Source organism: Erigeron canadensis, chromosome 2 (assembly GCF_010389155.1).
Source record: "Erigeron canadensis isolate Cc75 chromosome 2, C_canadensis_v1, whole genome shotgun sequence".
In the NCBI taxonomy this organism is placed as follows: Eukaryota; Viridiplantae; Streptophyta; class Magnoliopsida; order Asterales; family Asteraceae; genus Erigeron; species Erigeron canadensis.
In genome coordinates this window covers 42,043,892-42,067,900 of record NC_057762.1, presented here as the reverse complement: position 1 = coordinate 42,067,900, position 24,009 = coordinate 42,043,892, and the positions used below count along the sequence as shown (strand labels likewise).

Genomic DNA, 24,009 nt, shown 5'->3' with positions numbered 1-24,009 from the left:
GCGGTTTTTCATTCATAAAAGGTTCATAATGTGTTCTAAAAGACTATAAATAACATCAAAAAACTTCAGTTTTCCTCTTGGTTATTAAATATATGATTCTACTACTAATCTTTTATTGATTAGTTAATTCTTTATTTCGTGATTATATTTTAGTGATTTTTTTTAGAATATCGTTTAGTATTATTTAGAATTTCATATGATTAGAAATTTTTTTATTTATTCATCCCTGACTTTAATATAAGTTTAATTAGATTAAAACAATAAATAAATAAGAAATATGATTTATTTTATTTTATTTATTTATTTTTTAGAACGAGGTGTTAGTTGGTTAGTGATTCGAACCCTAGCAGTGACATCCAAACGGACAACATGCTAGCGGTTGGAATCCGAAGGCACCCCTGGAGAAAAAGGGTGCGATAACACGGGCCGCACGCATCTGAAAACATTTTTATTGTTATAACGACGTCCCCATTATAAAAAGAAATTTGCTTTTATAATTGGATTCTTAAGAGTTGGGGACATTTTTTTCAAAGCTCGGACTGGGCATGTGAATTTTCAGGGCCGCCACTGTACATAAATGATAAACCAAGATACCTTATGAGCACGGTGATGATCACTTGTAACAAACTACAGCATGAGCATGAATAATGTACGTCTTGTGGACCTTGAAGAAGGTTTTAAGAAGGATAGTATTAACCCGGCCGGTCTTTATGTATAATGCAACCACTGTCAAGTGGTGCGAGTTGTAGTAGAGGAATCGTCATTCGAATGAGCCATATGTCAAGCTCTTGTGTCAAGGCCCTTGCCTATATACTACATTGTAATTTGTTTGCACTAACACCAAGCTCAAACGCCCTAGCTAGGTCATGATCAAGACCAAACAGGCAAAAGTTACTTCGCACCATGCATTCAATCGATTCAACCTTTGTTAGTAAATTGCATTTTACCAATCAACAAGAATATTATCTACAATGAATTATATGTCAACATTGAAGAAATTACATAGTTCAACAAAGTGTGCCCGAATTAAGGTCATCGTTGCACTTATTCTTTAAAACAATCAAAAAAACAAATGTAGGTATCATCATATCATATAAACTAAAATCCATGATCTTAAATCTGGATCAGATTTCAAGATTTTCCATTTAGAAAGACCCCATTAATCAAGTTTTTTTTTTTTTTTTACTTTTGAAATCATCATGGATCTGAAGCAGCCATGGACCTATCCTCATCATCCTTCAAAGTATTAATCATTGTTGCCACTTGATCCATGCGAGGTCTTAAATCATGTGAATCGTTTATGCACGTCAAAGCTATCTTCAACAACGCCACCATTCTTTCTTCATTGGCACCTTCAACTACCAAAGTCTTGTCAAACACCTCACCGGTCCATTCTTCCTTGACCACCGAGTTAACCCACTTAGCCAGATCAAACCCGTTGCTCTGAACCTGCTTCCCTGTCAGCAACTCAAGAAGAAGCACACCAAATGCATACACATCAACATTGAAGGCACTATTCTTCTGTGAGCCATCATCTACCACCATTAAACCATATTCACTCACGCAAGCCTCCATGTCTTTTGTCAGCAAAATGTTTGATGACTTTAAGTTTCCATGAGCTATTTGATCACCTTCAAGCTCTTTGTGCATGAATGCTAGTGCTTCTGCAGTGTTGTATGCGACGTTTAGTCTGCTTCCCCAGTCAAAATTTTGACCATTTTGTCCTGCAAATTTTTAAAAGAACTGTAATGAGCTAATGATTATTAAGTAGATATTGAACGTGACAGGTTGGGTAAAGTACCTAAAACGGGTCATTTTGATAATTTGTCAAACGGGTTCAGGTCCAACAAGTTGACATTCCATTTTTCATAATCTTTTGGATATCATATTCACCATATAAATCATACTTTCAAAAGTCTATTAACAAATCAACACAACCCAACCCTGACCCGGGTTTTGATCCACAACATCAAGGACTGTTTTAGCTTTAGCTCAGTTTAGACACTTTGTTTAGCCCAAACAGACCTAAAAGATTAACATAGGACCCAGCTTGACTAAGTTTTGTCTAGGTTTGGGCCAGAAAAGTACCCGCTCTTATATATAATAGTATGAAGCTTGATTATCCAAAATGTAGCAATTAGAAAAGTAAAGGACTTACCATGGAGGAGCTCAAAGACACTGCCATTAGGCTGGAACTCATAAACTAGTAGCTTTTCTTGTTTAGAACAATAATATGCAACCACAGGTAACACTTTAGGGTGTTTGACTTGGTCTATTCTTTGCATTCTTTTCTTAAACTCATCTCTTGGAATATCCCACTCTTTGATCCTTTTAACAACAAGCGGAACCCCTCCGTTTGGAATAACTCTATAAAGACTCCCGTGTTTTCCTCGTCCAATCAATTCAGCTGGCGCTCTAAGAAGATCTTCAAACTTCAGCCCATTAACCGCTTCCACTGGACTCGTAAGAACAACGAGTGAAGATGAAACCCCACCATTTTCGCACGATGTTAATGAGAATTCTGACCTGCTCACGCCAGTTTTGGAATCACTTGAAATACCACTATCTTTATTATTAGTACTTTTAACTCCATTTTTCATGGGGGAGATGCCCTTGGTTTCTTCACGCTTTTCTTTTTTCTTGAGGAATAATAGACCAATCAAAACAATAACGATTAAACTAAGAATGGCATAACCTGAATACATAAGAAACTCATGTGAGCTTTTCTTTCCACATTTTTTTGCCAACCCTTTCCCACATAACCGAGGGTTGCCAATGAAACTTTTGGCATCAAAACGACCCGTATGATCAGGGACTTTACCAGTCAGATCGTTATTCGAGACATCAAAAAATTCAAGCTGATCATAGTTAAACTTAGGAAGCTGCCCTGTAAAGTGATTGTTCCGGGCTAAAAACGTTAACAAACCTGTATCTTTTGACAAGTTTGGCAACTCACCACTGAACTCATTGTTGGATATGTCGATTCTTACCAAATCAGTCAAATCGCTCAATGAACCAGGAAGGTTACCTGAAAAGCGATTCCCAGCTAGGTATAAATGCCTTAGCTTTTTACAATTTGATATCTCTCCTGTCAAACTTCCTGAAAGATTGTTGTTATTCAAACTAAGCTTAAGAAGATTTGTTTCCTTGCAAACAGATTCAAAATCAACGCTTCCAGTTAGATTTAACTGGTCCAGAATAATGTGCTTCACGGTTTGGTTGGTGCTGTCACACTCGACCTTGAACCAAGGAGTCGGCAAGCAAGGATCAGAAGATTTATTCCATCCCCAACCTTTTGTAGCATGCAGGTTTTCAGGATCAAGTTCCTCCATAAAATCCACCAATGCATCTCTTACATCAGTAATTTCCGTCTTTCCAACATGGAAAAGAAGAACAAAAACAAACGAAACTACAAAAACAGACCCAGCCCGACCCATTTCCAACAAACGAAAACCTGAACTTTAAGTATATGTAATAAACCTATTCAGTTTTGGATACAAGAACTAGCATTGTATAGTGGAAACAATATTGCTTATGTTTGATGTAGCTATTATATATGATGCTAAAATACTAGGCTGAATTTACAAAGAAAATGATGAGATGTAAATGAACAACCAAAAGCTGTAAATTGCCCAATGGCAACAGACTAAAAACTAGTTTTTACTAGAGTACAAAAAATGTAAGTTATAGCCGGCTGAAAAATGCTGAAATAGTAAATAGTAAATATATATAATAACAATGTTGTTGCCGGCTATACAAGTAATGTTTGTGTTAACATCACATTTGTTGTAGTTCATAGTGAAATATTGTTTGTATATATGTGTTACTGCCGTACTATGCCTACACCAAAAAATATATATGTTATCTATACTACTTATTAAAGAAAATACCCCCATGTTGAAAGTTACATGGGGGGAATGTCTTTTCATCTACCACCCTTAAAATATGTAATATTTTTACTTAGCACTAAAATATTTTTACTTACATTACCCCTTAACATTAATGATTAAGTTATACTATCAATCTTTTATTTTTTAAAATATCCCCATTAATAATCTACATCAATTGACGTCTCATCTACCACAAATAGTCGCATCTACCACCACATCGTCGCCGCCACGACTACCGCCGCATTGCGCGGGTAACGTGCTAGTATAGATAGATACGCTTGTTGAACAATTAGGGTTAATAAAATCTGTTATTTAAGAAAGTAAATAAAACTTATGAATACCATAATCTATGGTTCTTAATTTTTAAAATAACAATTATTACCAGAATCCTTTCTTAAATCATGTATTCACTATGGTGGTTCATTTTAACCCAAAGCCTTTACGGGCTTATGGTCTCTTAGGATTTGGGCTATAGTGTGAGGACTGTGAGCCCAATCTTTCTATAAATTAGTTTTAAGATGAATTATTTTGTCAAAGCCTCATCTAGACTCTAGTCATCCTTGTACATTTTTTTAATGATGAAAAATCAATGTACTAATTTCATGTAAAAAGTATATTAATGTGATTTTCAGTATAGTAGCGCCTACTTTGTATTTTGGTGTGGTGTGTGTGGTTATACCAATACTCTCACCATAATCTTTAAAAGAAATATTATTTTTAATAATCACACTATTATTGATAGTAAACAAAAGGGAATGCAAACCTCTCAATCATATACATGCATATACTAGAAAGAATGATGTCATTGCTTGAAGACTACACCAATTGGACAAATGACTCATTCATATTTTGATTTGTTAGAGGTCTTCTCATTTCTCAATACAATAAATTAAAGAATGTAACTATTATGACTAATTAGGACTACTTAGATATTAGTAAGTTTTAGAGATTTGTACGGTCGATCAGTCAATTTTGACCTCCATGCAACTCTAAAGTATATCTAAGTCTATAACTACTTTTAATCTTTTCGGTAATATAAACATGGAAAATCATATTCAATTCTATTCATTATTTGTGCGTAACTAATTAAAATCATCATAAAAGGTTAAGGTATATTTTTTTCAAAATTATTTGTTACGAGTATATGTTTTTTATTCTTGCTTCATGTTTACTCAGCATGTACGGTGTACCTGTCCAAATCTGTGTACGTCAAGTTCATTGCTTTAGAGCTACTTTTGGTCTTTTTATAAGCGTTTCCGCCGGCAATAAACATTAGTTGAATATAAATATGTAGTTTCGGACTTTAGGCTTACTGGTATGTTTCTCTACCGTAAATGTTGTATTTATTGATTTAAATAGCATGGTTTGGATTAGTGGTAAACAAGGCCTTTGGAGACAAAGGTTATAAGTTTGATCCTCGTCCCATGCAAATAGTAGAGGGTTTTTTTTATTTTTTATTTTTGTACCATTAATGTAGAATATAGAAACAGTCTTTCTACATCTTAACCTCCCTTATATACCGTCATGGGCATTTTTCTCTTTCTTTCTTTTTCGGTGTATAAGCCTCATAACTAAGTATAGCAATGAGAAGGTTGATTCTTGACTTTTTGCTTATACTGTTCTTTGTATGCTAGCACGTTGTCTGCGTAATGCGGCGGTTTTCGTGGCGGCGACGGTGTATTGTTGGTGGTAATGGTAGCGTCGAGTGATGTTAGATAATTAATATAAAGGGTTAATGTGGATATTTTTTTAAAAAAATTGGATGATAATGTTATATACTCATTAAGAGTACTTTAGTCATTTCCCATGTAACTTTTAAATGGGACTATTTTCTTTATTATATAGTATAGAAGTATAGATAGATAGTAGAGGGAAACACATATACAGTTCATATCCATTATGATGCAATGTTTTTTTTAACGTTCAAAGCGATTCTATTGATATGAAATTTGGAAAAAAGCTAGGAAATGCATACAAGGAAGAATAGTTATAAGTTATAACTAGATGGTAAAATTGTTCCACTTAGTCCAACTTAGTGCAATGTTAGGTGAAATTACCCTCCATGTTCGTCCATATTTATTAAATTATCTAAAGTTAATTAATAGATTAATAATGCATATGTTTTCAGTAGGTGAACTTTAGGTGGTAGTCATTGTAATGACACTCATGTGTCCCATAATATATTATGAAAATATATCAAATTATCTAAACATATCACATTTTCTAAACGCAAGTGGTTATTTATATCATTGGAGATACTCGATTGTACAATTTTTTAATATGGATTATACATAAAGCCATAGCAAGTTAAATGAGTTCCGTGTTCCGTAAAGTATAAATTGATTCAAGGTGACTTGAAATAGATTAAAAATGTGTGCATTTTGAGTCGATGATAAATGGGTAGGCATATAGAAGGACATTTTTTTTATTCCTCCAAATTTTAATATGAAAAATAAAGAAAAGTTTAAGAAAAATTTAACCGACACATTTTAAGTTAAGTTAGACACACATATAGCTTTTTATGGTTTTTTTAATTTATTATATGTTCTCATTTGATTATGTCTCTAAAATTTTGATAAATGTTAGATTTAAAGGAAATGAAGTTTTGGAAGAAAAAGGGAAATGAATTGGATGTTTTCACGAGTCGACCGACCTATGGTTAGTTCACTTAGTTGTCTGGCTGCGGTGGTGTAGTCACCTTTTCATTATTTTCTGTATGCTAATTAAAATCCAGTTAATGCCCATAAAATATCATCTATCGACGACTCGCAACACTTTATAATAAATAGGAATTAATGATTTTTTAAACTATTCTTTTCGAACCACATGTTTCGAATTACCCTAACTTATCAATACAAGCAACAACAACAACAACAACAACAGAACCCAATTCCTGCACGGGGTTCGGGGGAGGTAAGCTGTAGACAGTCTTACCTTTACACATAGGTAGAGAGACTGTCTCCATAGAGACCTCCGACCACTAACTTATCAATACAAGGATAAATATTATTCAAGGTAGATTATAAATGGGTGAGAATGTTTTAGCAACGTTATATTTATTTACACATGCATAGAAGAGCAAATCATTTCAAACGTTGTCAGAAATCGAACCCGACATGGAAACACATAAATTAAGAGGTATTAGCCATTATTTCATCATATCTTTCAAAACAAAAAAAATTACAAATTGTCATAACAAACATGGGCTACCATATAATGGTTTTTCAAAAAAAATCTCACATAACTCTAACTTAACATTCAAATATATATATATATATATATATATATATATATATATACATTAGCACAGTAGCCCTGCAATGCAGCGCTGGCCGTGATAACGATTAGTGGTGTCGGCGAAGGGTTGTCATGGTGGCGACTATTGGTGATGGTGACAATGTCGAATGGTACAAGTTGATGTACATGTAAAGGGGTGGTGAAAATATTTAGAAGATAAAGGACCCATGGTGTAAATTAATTTATTAAGGGTAAAATGGTCCTTTTGCAACTCTTTTTTTCAAAAAGGGGTGTATAATCTTTATATAGAATTATAGAAGTATATATATATGTGTGTGTGTTAAGAATTTTCACATTTGTTCTTTTTATATATAAATAAATATTGAACTTATAATTTTTTTTTCAGAATCGTGTTTTATTCTTTTTCTAAATAAAAGTCGTATCATTATTAATGCAAAGTTAGCTAAGTAGTAATTGAAGTAGTTATTGAAGTGCAATTTACTTTCAATCGATCTTAATGGTAAAAATATATATTCGTATCTACTAGCACATATAAACTTTGAGACTTTTGTTAAAATGAATTTTTATTTTTCATCTTCTAATAGCGAGTTAGTAATTAGTAGTTAACTAACAGTTTACATTTATGATGTCACAATGACATTCAGTTAAGCACTATAAGGAGTTTGAACCACGCATGTCTGAAATGTAACCCAAAATTCTCAAAAACCCTTCTAATAATTCATTCCTACAAACGTAGGAAGTAAGATTCAACTCTGTTAAATTTTCTCAAAGTCTAAAATTTTACTAATGGCCACTGCATTTATATTTTTGATCCCACCCCAACAATCATAACTTATATTTTAATTTTTCGAATCGAACATACATATCTGTATATTAAAATTTGTTGTTGGGATGTCATGGTATGTAAATTTTATATACATTCATCAATACTATACATACATGTCGAAGGTAGATAAATACAAATGTACGTCATGTTTAATTTCTTACGTAAACATCTAGTTAATTAAACAACTATATACATAGTTAATTTGACGAATTAAATAATCATCACTTGCCAGATTTATAGAACCACGGCACTATATATACCGCAAGGAAAAGGTTGCGTTTATCAAGCAGATCGAGTACGTAGTTTATGTAAAATTAAACTTATTACGAGTATAAATATTCAATCACACTAGGTTGCTTAAAGAATCTTAATCTTAATCTTAATCTTATAATAATAATAATAATAATAATAATAATAATAATAATAATATAAGACAGTTGAACTAATAACTTATTAACCAATTAAATCGCTCGATTTCATCAAATTAACTTTCGCTTATGTCATCATTTAGATTAACTATAAATTAAAAATCATAATAATCATTATCCAAATATATTATTATATTAGTATTTATATTAATTTGTAAAAAAAATTCTCATTAATTTACACTTTTTTGTTTTCCAACAATAATTTATACTTTTTAGCCATGAATATTTAATTTATATTTATTTTTAACCATATCTTGAAAGCATTTTTTAAAATTTACAATCATTTAATTATTTTAAAAAATTTCAACATATGAAATTGTCTAAAAAAATTATTTCAAAACCTAATGACTTATTAACAAATATTAGATTAGATTTTTATAAATTATAAGTAAATATTAATTTTTAGTTTAATATTTAATATAAACACAATTTGAACTCTAGATACATATCTCAACATAATAACAGATGATGATATACAACATCCTTATCCTAAACACAATAGTAATCATAGAACATTAGACGATCATAAAACAAAACACGATTTACAACAGAAGGTTACTTGAATACTAAATCCAAATTAATATGAACCCAATACAAGATTCATTCTATCTCTCAATAAAAAAGGTACAAATTTTTTTATTGTTATATTAATTTTGCGTATTAATGTTCAAAGTTACAATTGTCACTCAAATCAAAAGTCCTACTTTTTATCAAACAATATGAAAACAATTCTAATTGTTATCCAATTATCATAAGACATGTGATTGAAAATAAACCTATGCGTGTTATGGGTTCACATCATGATCAAGTACATATACTTGAATGTCAAGTACTAATTCTTAATTATTTTTTTAATAATATAACATTACAAGTATAATTGGTTTAGAAAAAAAATCTATTATAGAGAAATTATTATAGCATGTGTCTTGTGGAATGACTATGATAAACAATTCCATCAATATGTCTCAGCTAATAATGACAGTGACGAACCTATGACTGTTGTATCACAGCTTGCAATGTATAACACTTAAAACCGTATATCTTCAAAGTTATCTTTTATAACTTAAAATGTATGAAGATCTAATATTAATAATATCGTAAATCCGTGTACAGTGTTAGACACAGGTCTAAAATCTAGTAAAGAATTTATAAAACAACGTATTATAATTTTCAAAGAAACCTTAATCAATGACCTAATATATTTGTTTGTCATTATTACGAATTATGTTTATTTAATTAGTAGTATGTTTCTGATGCCTTTTCCTTTAAATGATATACATGAAACATTACAATATCCATGTCATCTTAAAACCGTATATCTTCAAAGTTATCTTTTATAACTTAAAATGTATGAGAATCTAATATTAATAATATCGTAAATCTGTGTACAGTGATAGATACGGGTCTAAAATCTAATAAAGAATTTATAAAACAACATATTATAATTTTCAAAGAAACCTTAATCAATGACCTAATATATTTGTTTGTCATTATGACGAATTATGTTTATTTAATTAGTAGTATGTTTGTGATGCCTTTTCCTATAAATGATATACATGAAACATTACAATATCCATGTCATTTTCATTACTGCGATATATAAACAAATACAACTAGCTAGTCACATAGTAGTTCAAAATACCATCATTTCATTTGTTGGCCAAATATATATATATACACTCTCACACTCCCATTTTTGGTTTTGTTTTCAAATTATTGCAATATTCGATTAATATCCATATTCGGGAATTATGTTTTGACATTATAATTAGTTATCAACCTGGGTTCAATCCGGACATGTTAATTAAAATTTTTAAATCATAAATTATGTTAAAAAATATATGTGATGTTTGTTACTGATCTATTATAATTACTTGATATAAAACTAATAATTCAACTAACACAATAAACACAATCATAATATTTAAAACAGAAATAACTATTGAGTTAAGTAAATAAATAAAGAAAATTTACTTGTAGTATTATATAATTTATTTATTTATTTTTTAATAATTAATTAATATTTTTATTCAACATGTAAAGAGCTATCTTTATATTTTTTATAATATGAGTACATGACATCATAATTTAATAAAAATCTTTTTAAAATAAAATATGGACTTGTCACATCAAAAAGTTTTTTAAAATAATTATAAAAAACAATCTTGTTTCATTAATAATAGAGATTTAATTTAAATGGAATTAGAATACTTTTTGTATTTCAGATATTCAAAATAATGAATGAATGAATGAAATCCACACCTCCACTTAACATTCTCTATAATTGGGTGAGATACTTACAACATGTATAGTTCACAAAATGATTTTAAAAGTACAAAATCCGTTAATAAATAAATAAAATTTGAAAGAATGTCTTTTGTATTTTGGAGATTTTCTTTTTTGAACATTTGTATTTTGGAGATTTAAGAAAATGAATTGCACCCCTGCCCTCCCTTTTTCTAGAGGAATGACGATTACTTTAAAATGAAGAATGTTAATAATTAAACATAATGAAGTTTTTATTTTTTATTTTTTATCACCAAATATAATACGGAATGAAAACCAAATCCAATGTAACAGATTCCACATACTTAAAACAAACTCAAACTTAAAGATATGGTACACAAAAACATAAAATACTGTTATGCTGCATAAAGGTTCTTCGATTTCATTCCTACCACCAATATCAAAACTCTTTAAATTATACCAAAATGGTATTCATGCAATTCAGATAAATAAGATCGAATTATTACTTTTAGAAAATAATATCACGATTCATCAAGACTGGCAAATGAATTTGGAGGCCTCATGCAATATCATAAGTTAGGCCACATAAATCGCAAAAGCTATATATTTTATACTCCGTAAAATACATGAACACTTTTTGAATAAGGTATAATTAAGGTTTTTTCTTTCTAAGCATTTTTTTTTTCTAATAGCAAGTTAGCAGTTAGCATTTGAGACACCACAATAACATCTAATTGGATAGTATGTGGAACTCAAACCACAACTATCTATGATGTAACCCAAAATTCTCAAAACCCTCGATATATAATATACTCGTACAAGTGTAGGAAATGAGATTCAATTCGAACTTTGGTAAATTTTATTTTGGGTTCTTCTCTAATAGAGTGATATTTTTTAATATTTAAAATAATAAAATGCTATAGTTAAAAAGCATTAAAAAATTGTACCTTTTTATACTATCAAAAGTTTACCCCTAATTTTTTTTTATTAAATGTATAACTATTTAATGCACTTTAACAAAAACCTTTAGGATTTCGTTTAATAAAACCCTTTGAAATATTACATTTTCATCATTAATTTTTTAAATCCATGAGTCTCTTAAAAACAGTTATAAATTTTATACTTATTATTATAAAGCAAATTTTATTTAGTTGACTTTAAGTTTCAACAATTCATCAAAAATTCATTATGTCAATAACTGACGCCGCCGCCATCACCACCATCAATCGCCGCCACCGCGCGTCACCTGTTACCGCCTCACACCGCTACCACCGGTCACCGTCACCACCGCCGCGGTTGTTACACTTTCACATTGCGCGGATGCCGTTTGAGTAACTTATAAATCTTAAATTTTATACAATCGAGGATCCTTAAAATCAAGGCTTTATACAGTCGTTCCTAATGCGGGCGATAAGATTCACCAAAATATATGGTCATTGATTTATTTCTTAACCCTGTCGATGCAAAAATATTCAACAATATTAAATAAATTAAACTTGTTCTTTAACATACAATTTTTATTTCACAAACTTTTCTAACAAAAAGAGAGGATGAAGTTTCAACTTATCATTATGTTTGCATTTATAATTCTAACTCGAGAGCAAGTAGTGGTTAATGTAAAGGGAGTGTGAAATCATGTGACCCTGTTTAGGCTCTCACCTTTTGTCATCTTTAACACAATACAAAAATAAAATAAAAACAACAAGACATTGATGTAACCATATATATACACACACACAAAACAACCAACCATTAAAGTAAACACAAAAATCCCTTCTTCCATTTCTATCTGTATATCCAATAAATTCTTTAATTCATCATCTCTCATTGGATTCTTGTGTTTATATAATTAGAAAGTATTGTGGCTCTAGATTTTATATTCAATGGCTTCAAGTGCCTCTAGGTTCATCAAGTGTGTGACTGTTGGTGACGGTGCTGTTGGCAAAACTTGTATGCTAATTTGCTACACAAGTAACAAATTCCCAACTGTAAGTTTATTACTATCATTCTTTTATAGATTGCTTCTGCTAAACTTGCAGCTTTTTTCTTTTATCTGTTTATTCTCAAGATTCTTTACTTTCTGAGTTCTGTATCTATCTGTCTTTCTGTTGCATCCATATCTATCATTCTTGCTTCTTTTTGCTTTGGTTTCATCTGTCTTGATTTTGGATTCTTGTGAATTGGCCTTTTCTGTCATCTGGGTATCTTGTAATATTTCTTTCCCTTTTCATAAATAACTAGAAAAAAAAGTGGACTTTTGCCACTATTTCTTACTGTTCTGTAATTATTTCAAGATTTTAACCAAGATTAATGGTCTAGCCTGCCTATGGCAACTTAATCTTAACTGATTAAACTAGTTGGACTTCTAGTAATCTTGTATTCCACACTGTCAGTTTATTTCACACACACTCCTCTTGAAACCAGTGGGATATGTATTTTGTGAGCACTTCTTTTATGGGTCTAGTCCTGAATGATCGAAATTCGATGTGTTTTGAGTCATTAGTCCGGTTTAGAACCATTAGCAATTCATATCATTTTTTAATCCTGGGTATCAATTCTTATCCAAAAAACCAATGGGTGTTTGGATTTGATGTGTTAGAAGGTGTTATTGCCATGCCCAAGAATCTAATTTTGTCAAATTGTTAGTTTCACATTTTGTTCCAACCACTTATTGTGGTCCTAGAAAATGAAAACCTAAACATGATGTGTTGAACGCTATCATTACTACTTCAACGTGTTAACCATGTTCACGACACATCCAAATCACCGCCAAAGTTCTTTGTAAAAGAAGAAACTAACAGTCTACTTTTTTTTATTATCATGAAGTATATGCCGTGTTTTTTCCATTATATATATATATATATATATGCCGCTGACTGCTGTCTCATTTTTGCTTTTTTCTCAAGAGTGTGATAGTTAAGAAACAGAACAGTAACTCAGTGGTTCAAAATCATTATTGTTGCTTGTTAAACAATCAAAATACCAGGAAAAAAAAAACATTTTGTTGCTTTTCTGCGTGCTTGTCTTACAAGTTCTTTAAAATAAAATTGCCTGGCTACAAATGAAGAACAAATATGCAAAATGATAATCATATACAGAGCTGCTGTTATGGATGTTTCATTTAAAAAATACATTGATTTGCATGTTTTTAAAGGTGTAGTTCTAATAATTTGACCTTGACCAGGACTATGTGCCAACTGTATTTGATAACTTTAGTGCAAATGTGGTAGTTGAAGGCACCACTGTCAACTTGGGCCTCTGGGACACTGCTGGTAAGATTTTCTCCACAATCACAATCCACAGATCATATCCATTTTAAGAAAGACACAACAAAACCGTATCCAAAAAAATTATTTCTAATTTGGGTCATTGTTCATCAACTCATCAGGACAAGAAGATTACAACCGGTTACGACCCTTGAGTTACCGAGGAGCTGATGTATTCGTTCTGGCATTTTCATTGGTCAGTCGAGCGAGCTATGAGAACATACTTAAGAAGGTATTTAAAACACTCATGCTTTTGAGTTCCATTACTTCGATATACTTATGTTGGTCCATATTAAGTGATTTCTGATAGTCTTATATTCAAGCAGTGGATCCCTGAACTTCAGCATTTTGCTCCTGGAGTCCCAGTTGTTCTGGCTGGAACCAAACTTGGTATGTTGCTTTTAGATAGTGTGGAGAATATTCAGTTTTGACACGAACCCATATTCACCCATTACCTAACCAATCTGACCCGCCCATTTTGCCACCTCTAATAATACCTTATGATTGATTATTTCTCTAGATCTTCGTGAGGATAAACGTTACTTGGCTGATCATCCAGGACTAGTGCCTGTGACCACTGCGCAGGTATATCTCTTGCCCAGCCAACTTTTGATCTATGATTAGTATTCAAATTATAAACTTTGTTTAACAATGTGATTAGGGAGAAGAGCTACGTAAACAAATGGGCGCTGCATATTATATCGAATGTAGCTCTAAGACTCAACAGGTAAGAATGATTCTGAAAGTAACTTTGTTAAACCAGCAGTTATTGGTTTGTTTTTTGATCAGTTGTTCATGATGACAGAATGTTAAAGCAGTTTTTGATGCCGCTATAAAGGTTGTTATCAAACCACAACAGGCACCAAAGGAGAAGAAAAAGCCACGCCCTGGGTGTTTTGTGTGAGTTGCTCTAATATTATCCGTGTATTCTCAATATCTTTCAAAAGAAAAGTGGGATTAGGGGTTTCATCTAGTTCAGTTCATAAATGAAGGATTGATTAACAGATCGTATCATAAACACTTTCCCTAACTTTTTTTTTAATACGATAAATTATGACAGGTACAATGACAGTTGTAAGAAAAACAAAAAGATCAAATACATAGTAGACATTACTTACATAGTTACATGGTTCAACCATTTGCTTCTAGAAGTTCATCAAAAGCAAAACAATCTGCTTTCTTTTTAACACAAATTCAGAAAATAATTAGACTTTAAAGAAATCAGTGCAATATTCATTGCATGTTAAGCTAACTAGCTTTTATGGAATTGCAGGAACATGTTTTGCACACGAAAACTCGCTTGCCTGGGATGAAACAGTTTACAGTTTATTCACATTGAACTCCACTGTAACTTACCACTCAAGCTTAATAGGATCGGCTGCCATTGTTAGTAAATAGGCAAGCAGAGAAGTATATGTGTTGAACATATCCATTTCAATTTATGTGTGTATTGTTTTAACTTTAACCATTTTGTAAAAGAAATACTGAATAGGTACTTGTAATTCAATTTCTAGATATAGTCTCTAAAAAAGCAAAAGTTCAATTAAGTGCTTTCAGGCACAACTAATTTTCATGATATTATTGCTGATAAAGTTATTCGTTTCTTGGTCTATATTAGTTCCTGAAACAAACTTATGCCAAGACCGTCTGAAATACCATGTATTAAATAAGCTCAAAAACGTTTATTGAAGTCGAACATGTTCAAGAGGTTTGTATTAAAATGATCACTTATCATAAAGGGATGAAGTAACATGCTAACAGAAACAAGAAGACAGGACCAGACCAAACCAGAACCCAACTACAGCTGGACCACAGAGCCATAACCACACTACAGAAATCCTGAGATTATGATAAAAATTACAAATACTAATCGACAAGCAGTGTCCACTTCTATCGATAGCATACCTACACATAAGTCACATCATAAAGCATTTATCATTCTCTTCATCTCAGCAGTCCTCCTAGGATCTGGATCTTCAATTGCTCTTTCAGTCAGTACATGCTTAATTCTGCACATTGATTTCCTTACCTGCAAACAATTGATGACTCGGTCACTATTCGTTTGGTATCAAAGAGATCATTCATTCACATGAAGTGTAGATGTGGCAAGATTGTCAGCTAAGACGGGTTGGGTAACAGCTCAAAAAGGATCTGGGTTTAAACAAATCATTTTCAGCACGGGCCAAAACAAGTCAGGCTCGGTTTTGACCTATAAACACTTATGTGTCTCCAATTTTTTAAAGCTTATACGAACAATGAAAGCTCTAATTATGATTAGAAAAACAATATTATTGAAGCGAAAATTTAAATCATTGAATAATCAGAGTTAGAGGTTGTACACATCAAAAAAAAGGGGAAAGACTTTTGGCAGACTTTTAACCTTGTTCCCTTTTTAACTAATGTTACTCAGTTGACATCTTTGAAATAATAACACAATGCAAAATTCACCAATTTAGGTCAAAATTGCTACCTGTTAAGTTTGTTGTTATGTATGAATTGTGCATCATATGTTTGATTACTTGATAATTGTCCAAACTTGTAAACAAATCAAATGGACATCGACCGACAAGTCTAAATGTTTTAATGGCCAATAGAAATATAGCATCAAACATGCACGCTCTATACGGGGTTGAAACATATTATCTGTAGTGCAACTATGTGTACCAGCAAAACAGGGAAAATGTACTCTATATTTTCATTTAACGGTTCATATTGTATGAATAATATAGCGGTGAACCATAGATCTAATAAGGGATTATGTGATTTCATTTGGATGCTATCAACTATCAAGTTTAAATTTTTCACTTTGTAATTGGTAATTGTGTTGGGAGAGTCAAATAAGTGAAAAGATAAAACAATGCCAAAAGACAAAATAATGCCGAACCTTGGGTAGACGCTCTGGGTTAGGAAACCGCAGATTTTGAGCATGAAGCATCTGGCGTTGGGTCATAAGCATGTTCTTTTCCTTCAACAACACGTACCATAGCTTGTGTAGATCATCCCAAGATTTAAGACGCAATTCAGAAGCCTTCCAACTACGTCCTGATCGTTGCAAATTAAGAAAATTTCAGAAAAAAATTGATTTCAATACATCGTATGTAACACGCAAACATTTTAAAAGATCAAATGTACCATAGACAACAGGTTTTTCCTCTTCGGGGTTTCTATCAATCTCGAAAAACTCTTCGAGAGGATTTTGTGCTGTTCGTAGAGTACTTGCAGCTGCGGCACCTGCAGCAGAAGTTTCTGATTTTGCAGCTGCAAGGAGTGTCCTTCCGAATATTCTTGTCAAAAACATAATGCTGCAAACGAAAAAGCCAATAAAATATTATCTGCATTTCTGTTTATTCAATCTGTATGAGCATGATTACAATACTTCATTTATTTTCTATAAGTAATGATAAAATTCAAACAGATTTTCTCAGAAACAAATTATCAAACAGTTGGAGTGCAACAGCTAAAATATAACGATAACATACCAACACAAAATGATAATTCATGAACGTCAAAAACAATAAAAACAATGATGAATAATAAATAATTAAAGATCGTACCAAAACCAAAGAGTAAAAATGCGAAGTACTCAAGCTACTGATCTCTGAAATGGAACCAAAAATGAAAAATGAAAGGAAGAACGCAGAACCCTAAAGTCCTCAAGTGTTTGGACGCCCAAAAGCAAAAATTTGTGAAGAGCTAGCCTGTTAAGTTGTACCATATTAATGGGCTACTTTAACTTTTATGGATGCGTTAATTTTGGCCCAATTTTTTCTTGTGATAAAACATCAACCTTTTTATACAATAAAGTTTTTTAGACTCAAATTTATGTAAAACATCTGACACTCAAATTTAAAAAAAAAAAAAACTAAACATATAACAATAATAACGATAAGAAAATATAACAGATCGAATAATAAAATGTAAAAAACATAAACATAACTATATTAATGATTTAAATATTCCATGAACGCAACGATGAAAAAAGTTATTATATATAAAAACATATCATATATAATAAAATCAAATATTTAAAATTGTTTTGATGAATTGATATCTTCCGCATCCATACCATTATATTTTTAAAATATAATATAATATGGGTAATCCATTCATTTGTTTTTTTTAATATGATTTTTTTGTTTTTTTTAGAAAGTTTTCTAAAAGAAGTGATTTACGAAGATATGATTTATCATTTTCGTAAGGAAGGGTATCCGTATGAAAACAGATGTCATAAAATTGAGCATTTTTTGTAGTTATCACAAATAATATAGATAGAGGGGGGGTTATAACACGTGTACATGCAAAACCGACTGACTAAACGCACTTGTACTTCTACGTACTGTCTCACGGGCTTCAATTTCTTCATCATCGTATGATCTTCTTGTTCTAATTAATTTCGTCTTCCATTTAATCGATCGATCGAAGCATATATGGCCGGAGTAGTTAATGGCGGACCAAAAGGTGGTGAACAGGCGCTACTGGTGCCACACCCAGCAAGAGATCAGCTTCCAAATGTCGCATACTGCATCACAAGTCCACCTCCATGGCGTAAGTATATCCATCTTTCCTTTTTCTTTAATTAAATTAAATTAAATAAATGCTTCTTTTTTTTTTATACTAGCTTGTACGTGATTGTATATGCTGGCCGGTTAATAACAAACCATTCCTTAATCTGGATAATTAACAGCTTAACATAAAGTAATTTCAGAAGCTAATTAAACCAAGTATCAGCAAGTTGGGCATATTGATGCAGTATTGCTATATATCAACCTTTTTTCGGAATGACTTTTGTATCGTACCTTGTAATGTAGCCGGCCACCACTTAATACCTGTATGCTACCGTTTTGAAACGGTTCAGTCCCTAGTCAGACCAAGAAATGGGTTGGCCAAGTGATTTTGGCCCAAGTTTGCACTAAAATATACGTTTGACTTTGACCAAAGCGAAACTAAAAATAGTTGACTACGACCCTTGACTATACTAGCTAGTATCATTATGTGGAAACCCGAACTTCACTATAACATACTGTTTGTTAGTATCACGTTTGTGCCCCACGTTTTATAGGTCCTTCGGTTTGGTGATCCGTCATCCGTGTATACTTAACCCTATAAGAAAATGCTGACACTTTGTGTTTTGTTAATTATTTTTTTTGTTTGAGCTTGTACTTATTTTTTTCTAATTAAACTTTTTGTTCTAAATCATAACCGAATTGAATTTTCTTAATATGCTACTGTATATTCTTAGCTCACGTGTGAAGTCATAGCCTCACTTATAATTAAGTGTGGACTTCTGACGAAATTGGTGTATAAGTGTATAACATTCCATCATATTTGTGTCTTCGCCTATTTACTCCATTTATTCTACAATGGTGAAGTTTGATTTTTTTTTTCCCCTTTTATTTGGGGTTCACATTTTACCGATACGCAGATAAATTATGTTCCTTTAAGAACAACAACGGGTTTTTATCTATCTTCTTTTAACTTTTGCGTATTTTGCTGCAGCCGAAGCTATACTGCTTGGTTTTCAGCATTATATAGTAATGCTTGGCACAACGGTTATCATTCCAATGGCTCTTGTTCCTCAAATGGGTGGAGGCAATGTAAGACTTCAAAATTGAAACATTGTAGTCCATATGGCCGGGATTTCTCTTCCAACTTGAAACTACATTATAAACATTAGGTGTTTATGAGTCATAATGGCATGACAAATAAACTATGTTGCACCATAATATCTTTTTGTCGACTTTTAAACATATATGTATGCAATTGGTTAACTGTTTATCATCGCTTGTCATGTTGGAGAATGATAAATGGTAAGATTGTGGTTTTGGCAATAGAATGCAGTTCAAATATTCATTTATTTGTGTGTTTGTCTTGATCACTTATTTGGAAAAATGATGTTATTCTTATAGAGAGAGAAAGCCGACGTGATTCAAACTATGCTTTTTGTTGCTGGATTGAACACATTGCTGCAAACTATGTTCGGGACTAGGTTACCTGCTGTCATTGGGAGTTCGTATACTTTCGTTCCACCCACTATCTCAATTATCCTCTCTGGTCGTTGGAGCGATCCGGATCCTATAGCAGTTTGTGAACCAAGTTCTTTTATATTTTAATCGCGTGTTTGATTCTCTAAAAGTTGATATTTATGGATTTACCTTTCATTGGTCATTTCAATGATGCTCACATTAAGTAAACTAAGACGTACAATCACGTCTTGAAAAAATGAAAATATTGTGAACCTTGGACTAACTGTGTATTGTTACTTCTGCCCAGAGATTCAAGAAGACAATACGCGCGATCCAAGGTGCTTTAATTATTGCTTCAACAATTCAGATCATTCTCGGGTTCAGTGGTCTATGGCGTAATGTTGTTAGGTGAACATTGAACTTGAAAACAATAGTGTGTGGGTGCTGTTAAAGTATTACATGGTTCCATTTCTTTCAAACTGTTTTTCACCACTCTCAACTGTTCGTTTTATAGGCTGTTAAGTCCACTTGCAGCAGTTCCTTTGGTTGCTCTTGCTGGCTTTGGGCTATATGAATTTGGATTCCCGGGGGTGATTATAATTGGACACGCCTATATAATGAAATTACATATTTCATATTCCCTTATGGCCACTCTCTTCCTTTTAAATACGTTATTTTATTTCAGGTAGCTAGATGTGTTGAAATTGGGCTACCTCAGCTCATCATTTTACTAGTCCTGTCCCAAGTAATATTTCTAAGACTAAAAACATGTTAATTTACTATGCTCAAAATTCTTCAATGATTTAGTCCTATATAAATGCTATGTGCAGTACATATCGCATATGTTACATTCTGGAAGGAACATATTGGAACGTTTTGCTGTTCTGATATCTATTGCAATCGTTTGGATTTATGCTCACATACTTACCGTTAGTGGCGCCTATAACCACACAGCTTTGAAGACACAAGCAAGTTGCCGTACAGATCGAGCAGGACTAATTCACGCAGCTCCATGGTTAGAACATGTTTTCATTTCATAATTCAGAGTATTATTTATGGAACCAGTAAAATTTTGACCTGTCACAACCTGGTACTCAATCTGGTAATCTTGCTACCTATATCTGTAGTTAACTGGGTCCTGCATTTTCAGGATAAGAGCTCCATATCCTTTTCAATGGGGTGCACCCTCCTTCAATGCCGGTGAAGCTTTTGCCATGATGATGGCTGCTTTTGTAGCTCTTGTAGAGGTCTTTTTTTTTTAAATGAACATAGAGAATTCCATTTTTCATTTATTTTCTTGAAGTAAATGAGTTTTAGCTACCAAGATACATTTTCTTATCATACTTTTCAAGGTCAATTGTTTTTGCATGTGTTTTGCATTTTTGAGAGTCCTTGCAAACTTAATATGAAGCGACTTGTGTTTTGCATGTGTCGTATGGTATGGTCAGTCAACTGGTGGCTTCATTGCGGTTTCTAGGTATGCAAGTGCAACTCCCATGCCACCATCTATTCTAAGTCGCGGTGTTGGTTGGCAGGTAAAAGTATCCATCACATTTTTTCCTTACACTTGTGATCGCAATGTTAGGGGTAGCCAACTTATCGTCAATAGTCTATATAACTAAAGATTCAAGATGATTGAAAAAGTCAATAGTTATTAGGTTGACTAGCAAACTGTAGTTTATATATGTTGTCTATGCAGGGAATTGGCATATTGTTGTCTGGTTTGTTTGGAACTGTAAGTGGATCCTCAGTATCTATGTAAGTTCAAAGGCTACATTTTTCCTACTACTGTACAATTTTCTAAATGGTTATTTAACTAGTAGACTTTTTTTTGCTTGCTACAGTGAAAATGCTGGTCTTTTGGCTTTGACCCGTATTGGTAGTCGTAGAGTCATTCAGATTTCAGCTGGGTTCATGATATTCTTTTCGGTCCTTGGCAAGTTTTTCTATGAAACTAAATATATATCTATAATAGGACTTAGGTGGTTGCTATTGAAAGTTTTCTACTAATGTCTAACGGGCATTTAAATGTTTTTGATATAGCTAAATTTGCTACATGATCATGCAGGAAAATTTGGAGCAGTCTTTGCTTCAATACCAGCACCCATAGTTGCTGCTATATATTGTCTTCTCTTCGCTTACGTAGGTATGTCTATGTAAATTTCCTAGTTAACTCTTCCTCGCTTGTTTAGTAAACATTGAGAGAAATCTTGTCATATCACAGGCGGGGTGGGGCTTAGCTTTCTTCAATTCTGCAATCTGAACACCTTCCGAACAAAGTTCATACTGGGGTTTTCAGTGTATTTGGGCTTGTCAGTTCCTCAGTACTTCAATGAGTACATCGCTATCAACGGTTATGCCCCTGTCCACACATCTGCAAGATGGGTATGAACTTCCAATGGTACACTTTGACATTTGAGGTGACATTTAGTAAACTGGCTGCAAACAGGAGATGTTTAATTGTTAATAACCATATTTATGTCAATCTTGGACTTTATGATTGATCGGTGACCTCAAAAATCAAAGAATACATCGGTTTTGAAAACTTCCATTTTTCCTTGTGTGATATTTCTAAAACCCCGAATCGTAACTTCCAGTTATTGTCAATGTAGTTTAACAACATGGTCAACGTTCCTTTCTCATCAGAAGCTTTTGTAGCAGCAGTCGTGGCATATTTTCTAGATAACACTCTTCACTACAAAGACAGATCCATCAGGAACGATAGAGGCAAGCATTGGTGGGACAAATTTCGTTCGTTCAAGACCGATAGCAGAAGTGAAGAGTTCTACTCATTGCCCTACAGGCTGAATAGATACTTCCCATCTGTGTGATAGAGTTAGATATAAGTCGAATAGTGGGATACATAAGGTGTATGTGAAGGTTTTGATCTCTCAACAGCCGCTTGATAGGGACTATGTTGTTTTGCGACTTGCGCACTGTCCCAATGTTTCATATGTATATGCTGTAATCATACCATAGAGATATGACCAGTCTTGTTCGAATGCTCTCAAACGAATTCTTCTTGTTTTGTTTGTATTTTTGTCTGTAAAGGTTTGGCTATTTTGCTGTTTTGATGGTCATCTTTCTACAGTTGCTGTATAATTCGAAATATATTCAGCTGTATAACTACTAGTGCAAATGGTCCATCTGTACACTTGGCTCGGCGTAAGCATTCCTTCACATAGGTCTATTAGTTCATGACTTCATCCTCAATGGGCTGGACTCTGGCTCACAGCTTAAGGCTTGTAAGGGGTAGAAAAGGTATTGATGTTTCATAACCAATGGTTTTATAAAGTGCTTAAACATTTAAATTGTGTATTCAAAAGGATTTTATTTTCCTTCTTTTGTACTTTTGGATGGTTTGTCCTAATGGTTCTATATTGAGCCTAGCTACTTTCGGGACAAACCATCTCGATAATTACTGCACTATATATCTGCTCGCAGGTGGGAGTGGCACTGTCTATATCTCACCTCTTCATAAATCATAATATGTCAGTTCATGGTGACGGGATTAATAATGAGGTTATCCAATATTATTGTTTCTTAGAGGTAGAGACTAAAGGAGTAGTCAATGGCAATGCATGAGCATGTTCGTAATGTACTCAATGACCCTAGAAAGCAACAAATCCAGCATTAAGTCCTAAAGGCTATATTATTGCATTATATTCCTCCAAAAAGATAAAGGTTTCAGTGGAAATTGAGCTGGGATTTTGTATCTTTAGCCACGATTAACTTTAGGCGTGTCATTAAAAAAATAAACCAATAATTATCACTCCACCATTTTTTCCTGTAAGTTGCTAATTATCAAGACAGTAGTTTTATAAGTGAACAAACATTGGCTGGTAATTACATTATATTGTTAGTTACTATTATTATTATTATTATTATTATTATTATTATTATTATTATTATACATAAAATTATACCAGATCATAGAATTTAATTAATTATGGATAGAGCTTAATTTGAACGGTCTTTTCTCTTAGATGGGTTAAGTAAAGAGTTCATCAATTGATGTTAGGCCACTTGCTAGAAACTCTTTTCTTTTATGGGCATTGGGCAACAAAAACCTTGTGATGCGCATTGTCAAGTAATTTGCTGGTAATTTAGAAGTCAGTCAGTAAGTGTAAC

At 32.6% G+C, this 24,009-nt stretch overlaps 4 protein-coding genes across 5 annotated transcripts; 2 read left to right on the top strand and 2 right to left on the bottom strand.

Moving 5' to 3' along the window:
• Positions 1 to 1,197: 1,197 nt before the first annotated feature.
• On the bottom strand, positions 1,198 to 3,437 carry LOC122588290 (probable inactive receptor kinase At2g26730). The gene is made up of 2 exons (XM_043760405.1): positions 2,159 to 3,437; positions 1,198 to 1,724 (listed from the first exon to the last, which is right to left on the bottom strand). The coding sequence occupies exons 1-2, from the start codon at positions 3,435 to 3,437 to the stop codon at positions 1,198 to 1,200; spliced, it is 1,806 nt and encodes a 601-aa protein (XP_043616340.1).
• Positions 3,438 to 12,360: 8,923 nt separating this feature from the next.
• Positions 12,361 to 15,482, top strand: LOC122586890 (rac-like GTP-binding protein 3). 2 transcript variants are annotated; one of them, XM_043758909.1, is made up of 8 exons: positions 12,361 to 12,637; positions 13,834 to 13,921; positions 14,038 to 14,147; positions 14,239 to 14,305; positions 14,436 to 14,500; positions 14,577 to 14,642; positions 14,721 to 14,815; positions 15,189 to 15,482. In XM_043758909.1, exons 1-8 carry the CDS (start codon positions 12,533 to 12,535, stop codon positions 15,226 to 15,228), a joined length of 636 nt encoding a protein of 211 aa, XP_043614844.1. In that variant the 5' UTR covers positions 12,361 to 12,532; the 3' UTR covers positions 15,229 to 15,482. The 2 variants fall into 2 exon arrangements, with proteins under 2 accessions (XP_043614844.1, XP_043614845.1); XM_043758910.1 differs by having other exon boundaries at positions 12,363 to 12,637; positions 14,242 to 14,305.
• A 95-nt stretch (positions 15,483 to 15,577) lies between these two features.
• LOC122586892 (39S ribosomal protein L47, mitochondrial-like) lies at positions 15,578 to 17,584 on the bottom strand. Its single transcript, XM_043758911.1, has 4 exons — positions 17,470 to 17,584; positions 17,048 to 17,217; positions 16,800 to 16,957; positions 15,578 to 15,944 (listed from the first exon to the last, which is right to left on the bottom strand). Exons 2-4 carry the CDS (start codon positions 17,211 to 17,213, stop codon positions 15,837 to 15,839), a joined length of 432 nt encoding a protein of 143 aa, XP_043614846.1. The 5' UTR covers positions 17,214 to 17,217; positions 17,470 to 17,584; the 3' UTR covers positions 15,578 to 15,836.
• Positions 17,585 to 18,342: 758 nt separating this feature from the next.
• On the top strand, positions 18,343 to 22,709 carry LOC122588960 (nucleobase-ascorbate transporter 6-like). Its single transcript, XM_043761181.1, has 14 exons — positions 18,343 to 18,460; positions 19,412 to 19,509; positions 19,822 to 19,995; positions 20,186 to 20,286; positions 20,393 to 20,468; positions 20,564 to 20,623; positions 20,709 to 20,893; positions 21,029 to 21,125; positions 21,327 to 21,413; positions 21,578 to 21,636; positions 21,723 to 21,814; positions 21,947 to 22,024; positions 22,103 to 22,263; positions 22,491 to 22,709. Exons 1-14 carry the CDS (start codon positions 18,343 to 18,345, stop codon positions 22,707 to 22,709), a joined length of 1,605 nt encoding a protein of 534 aa, XP_043617116.1.
• The last annotated feature ends 1,300 nt before the right edge of the window (positions 22,710 to 24,009 follow it).

Coding starts and splice junctions, on each gene's coding strand:
- LOC122586892 (XM_043758911.1), bottom strand. CDS start 17,213: ATGTTTTTGACAAGAATATTCGGAAGGACACTCCTTGCAGCTGCAAAA. Junction 16,958..17,047: donor GGAAAAACCTGTTGTCTATG/GTACATTTGATC, acceptor TGCAACGATCAG/GACGTAGTTGGAAGGCTTCT. Junction 15,945..16,799: donor ACCCAGAGCGTCTACCCAAG/GTTCGGCATTAT, acceptor AATTGTTTGCAG/GTAAGGAAATCAATGTGCAG.
- LOC122588960 (XM_043761181.1), top strand. CDS start 18,343: ATGGCCGGAGTAGTTAATGGCGGACCAAAAGGTGGTGAACAGGCGCTA. Junction 20,469..20,563: donor ATGAATTTGGATTCCCGGGG/GTGATTATAATT, acceptor ATTTTATTTCAG/GTAGCTAGATGTGTTGAAAT. Junction 20,894..21,028: donor CTAATTCACGCAGCTCCATG/GTTAGAACATGT, acceptor CTGCATTTTCAG/GATAAGAGCTCCATATCCTT.
- LOC122586890 (XM_043758909.1), top strand. CDS start 12,533: ATGGCTTCAAGTGCCTCTAGGTTCATCAAGTGTGTGACTGTTGGTGAC. Junction 14,306..14,435: donor TCTGGCTGGAACCAAACTTG/GTATGTTGCTTT, acceptor TTATTTCTCTAG/ATCTTCGTGAGGATAAACGT. Junction 14,816..15,188: donor CCACGCCCTGGGTGTTTTGT/GTGAGTTGCTCT, acceptor ATGGAATTGCAG/GAACATGTTTTGCACACGAA.
- LOC122588290 (XM_043760405.1), bottom strand. CDS start 3,437: ATGGGTCGGGCTGGGTCTGTTTTTGTAGTTTCGTTTGTTTTTGTTCTT. Junction 1,725..2,158: donor TGTCTTTGAGCTCCTCCATG/GTAAGTCCTTTA, acceptor AAAAATTTGCAG/GACAAAATGGTCAAAATTTT.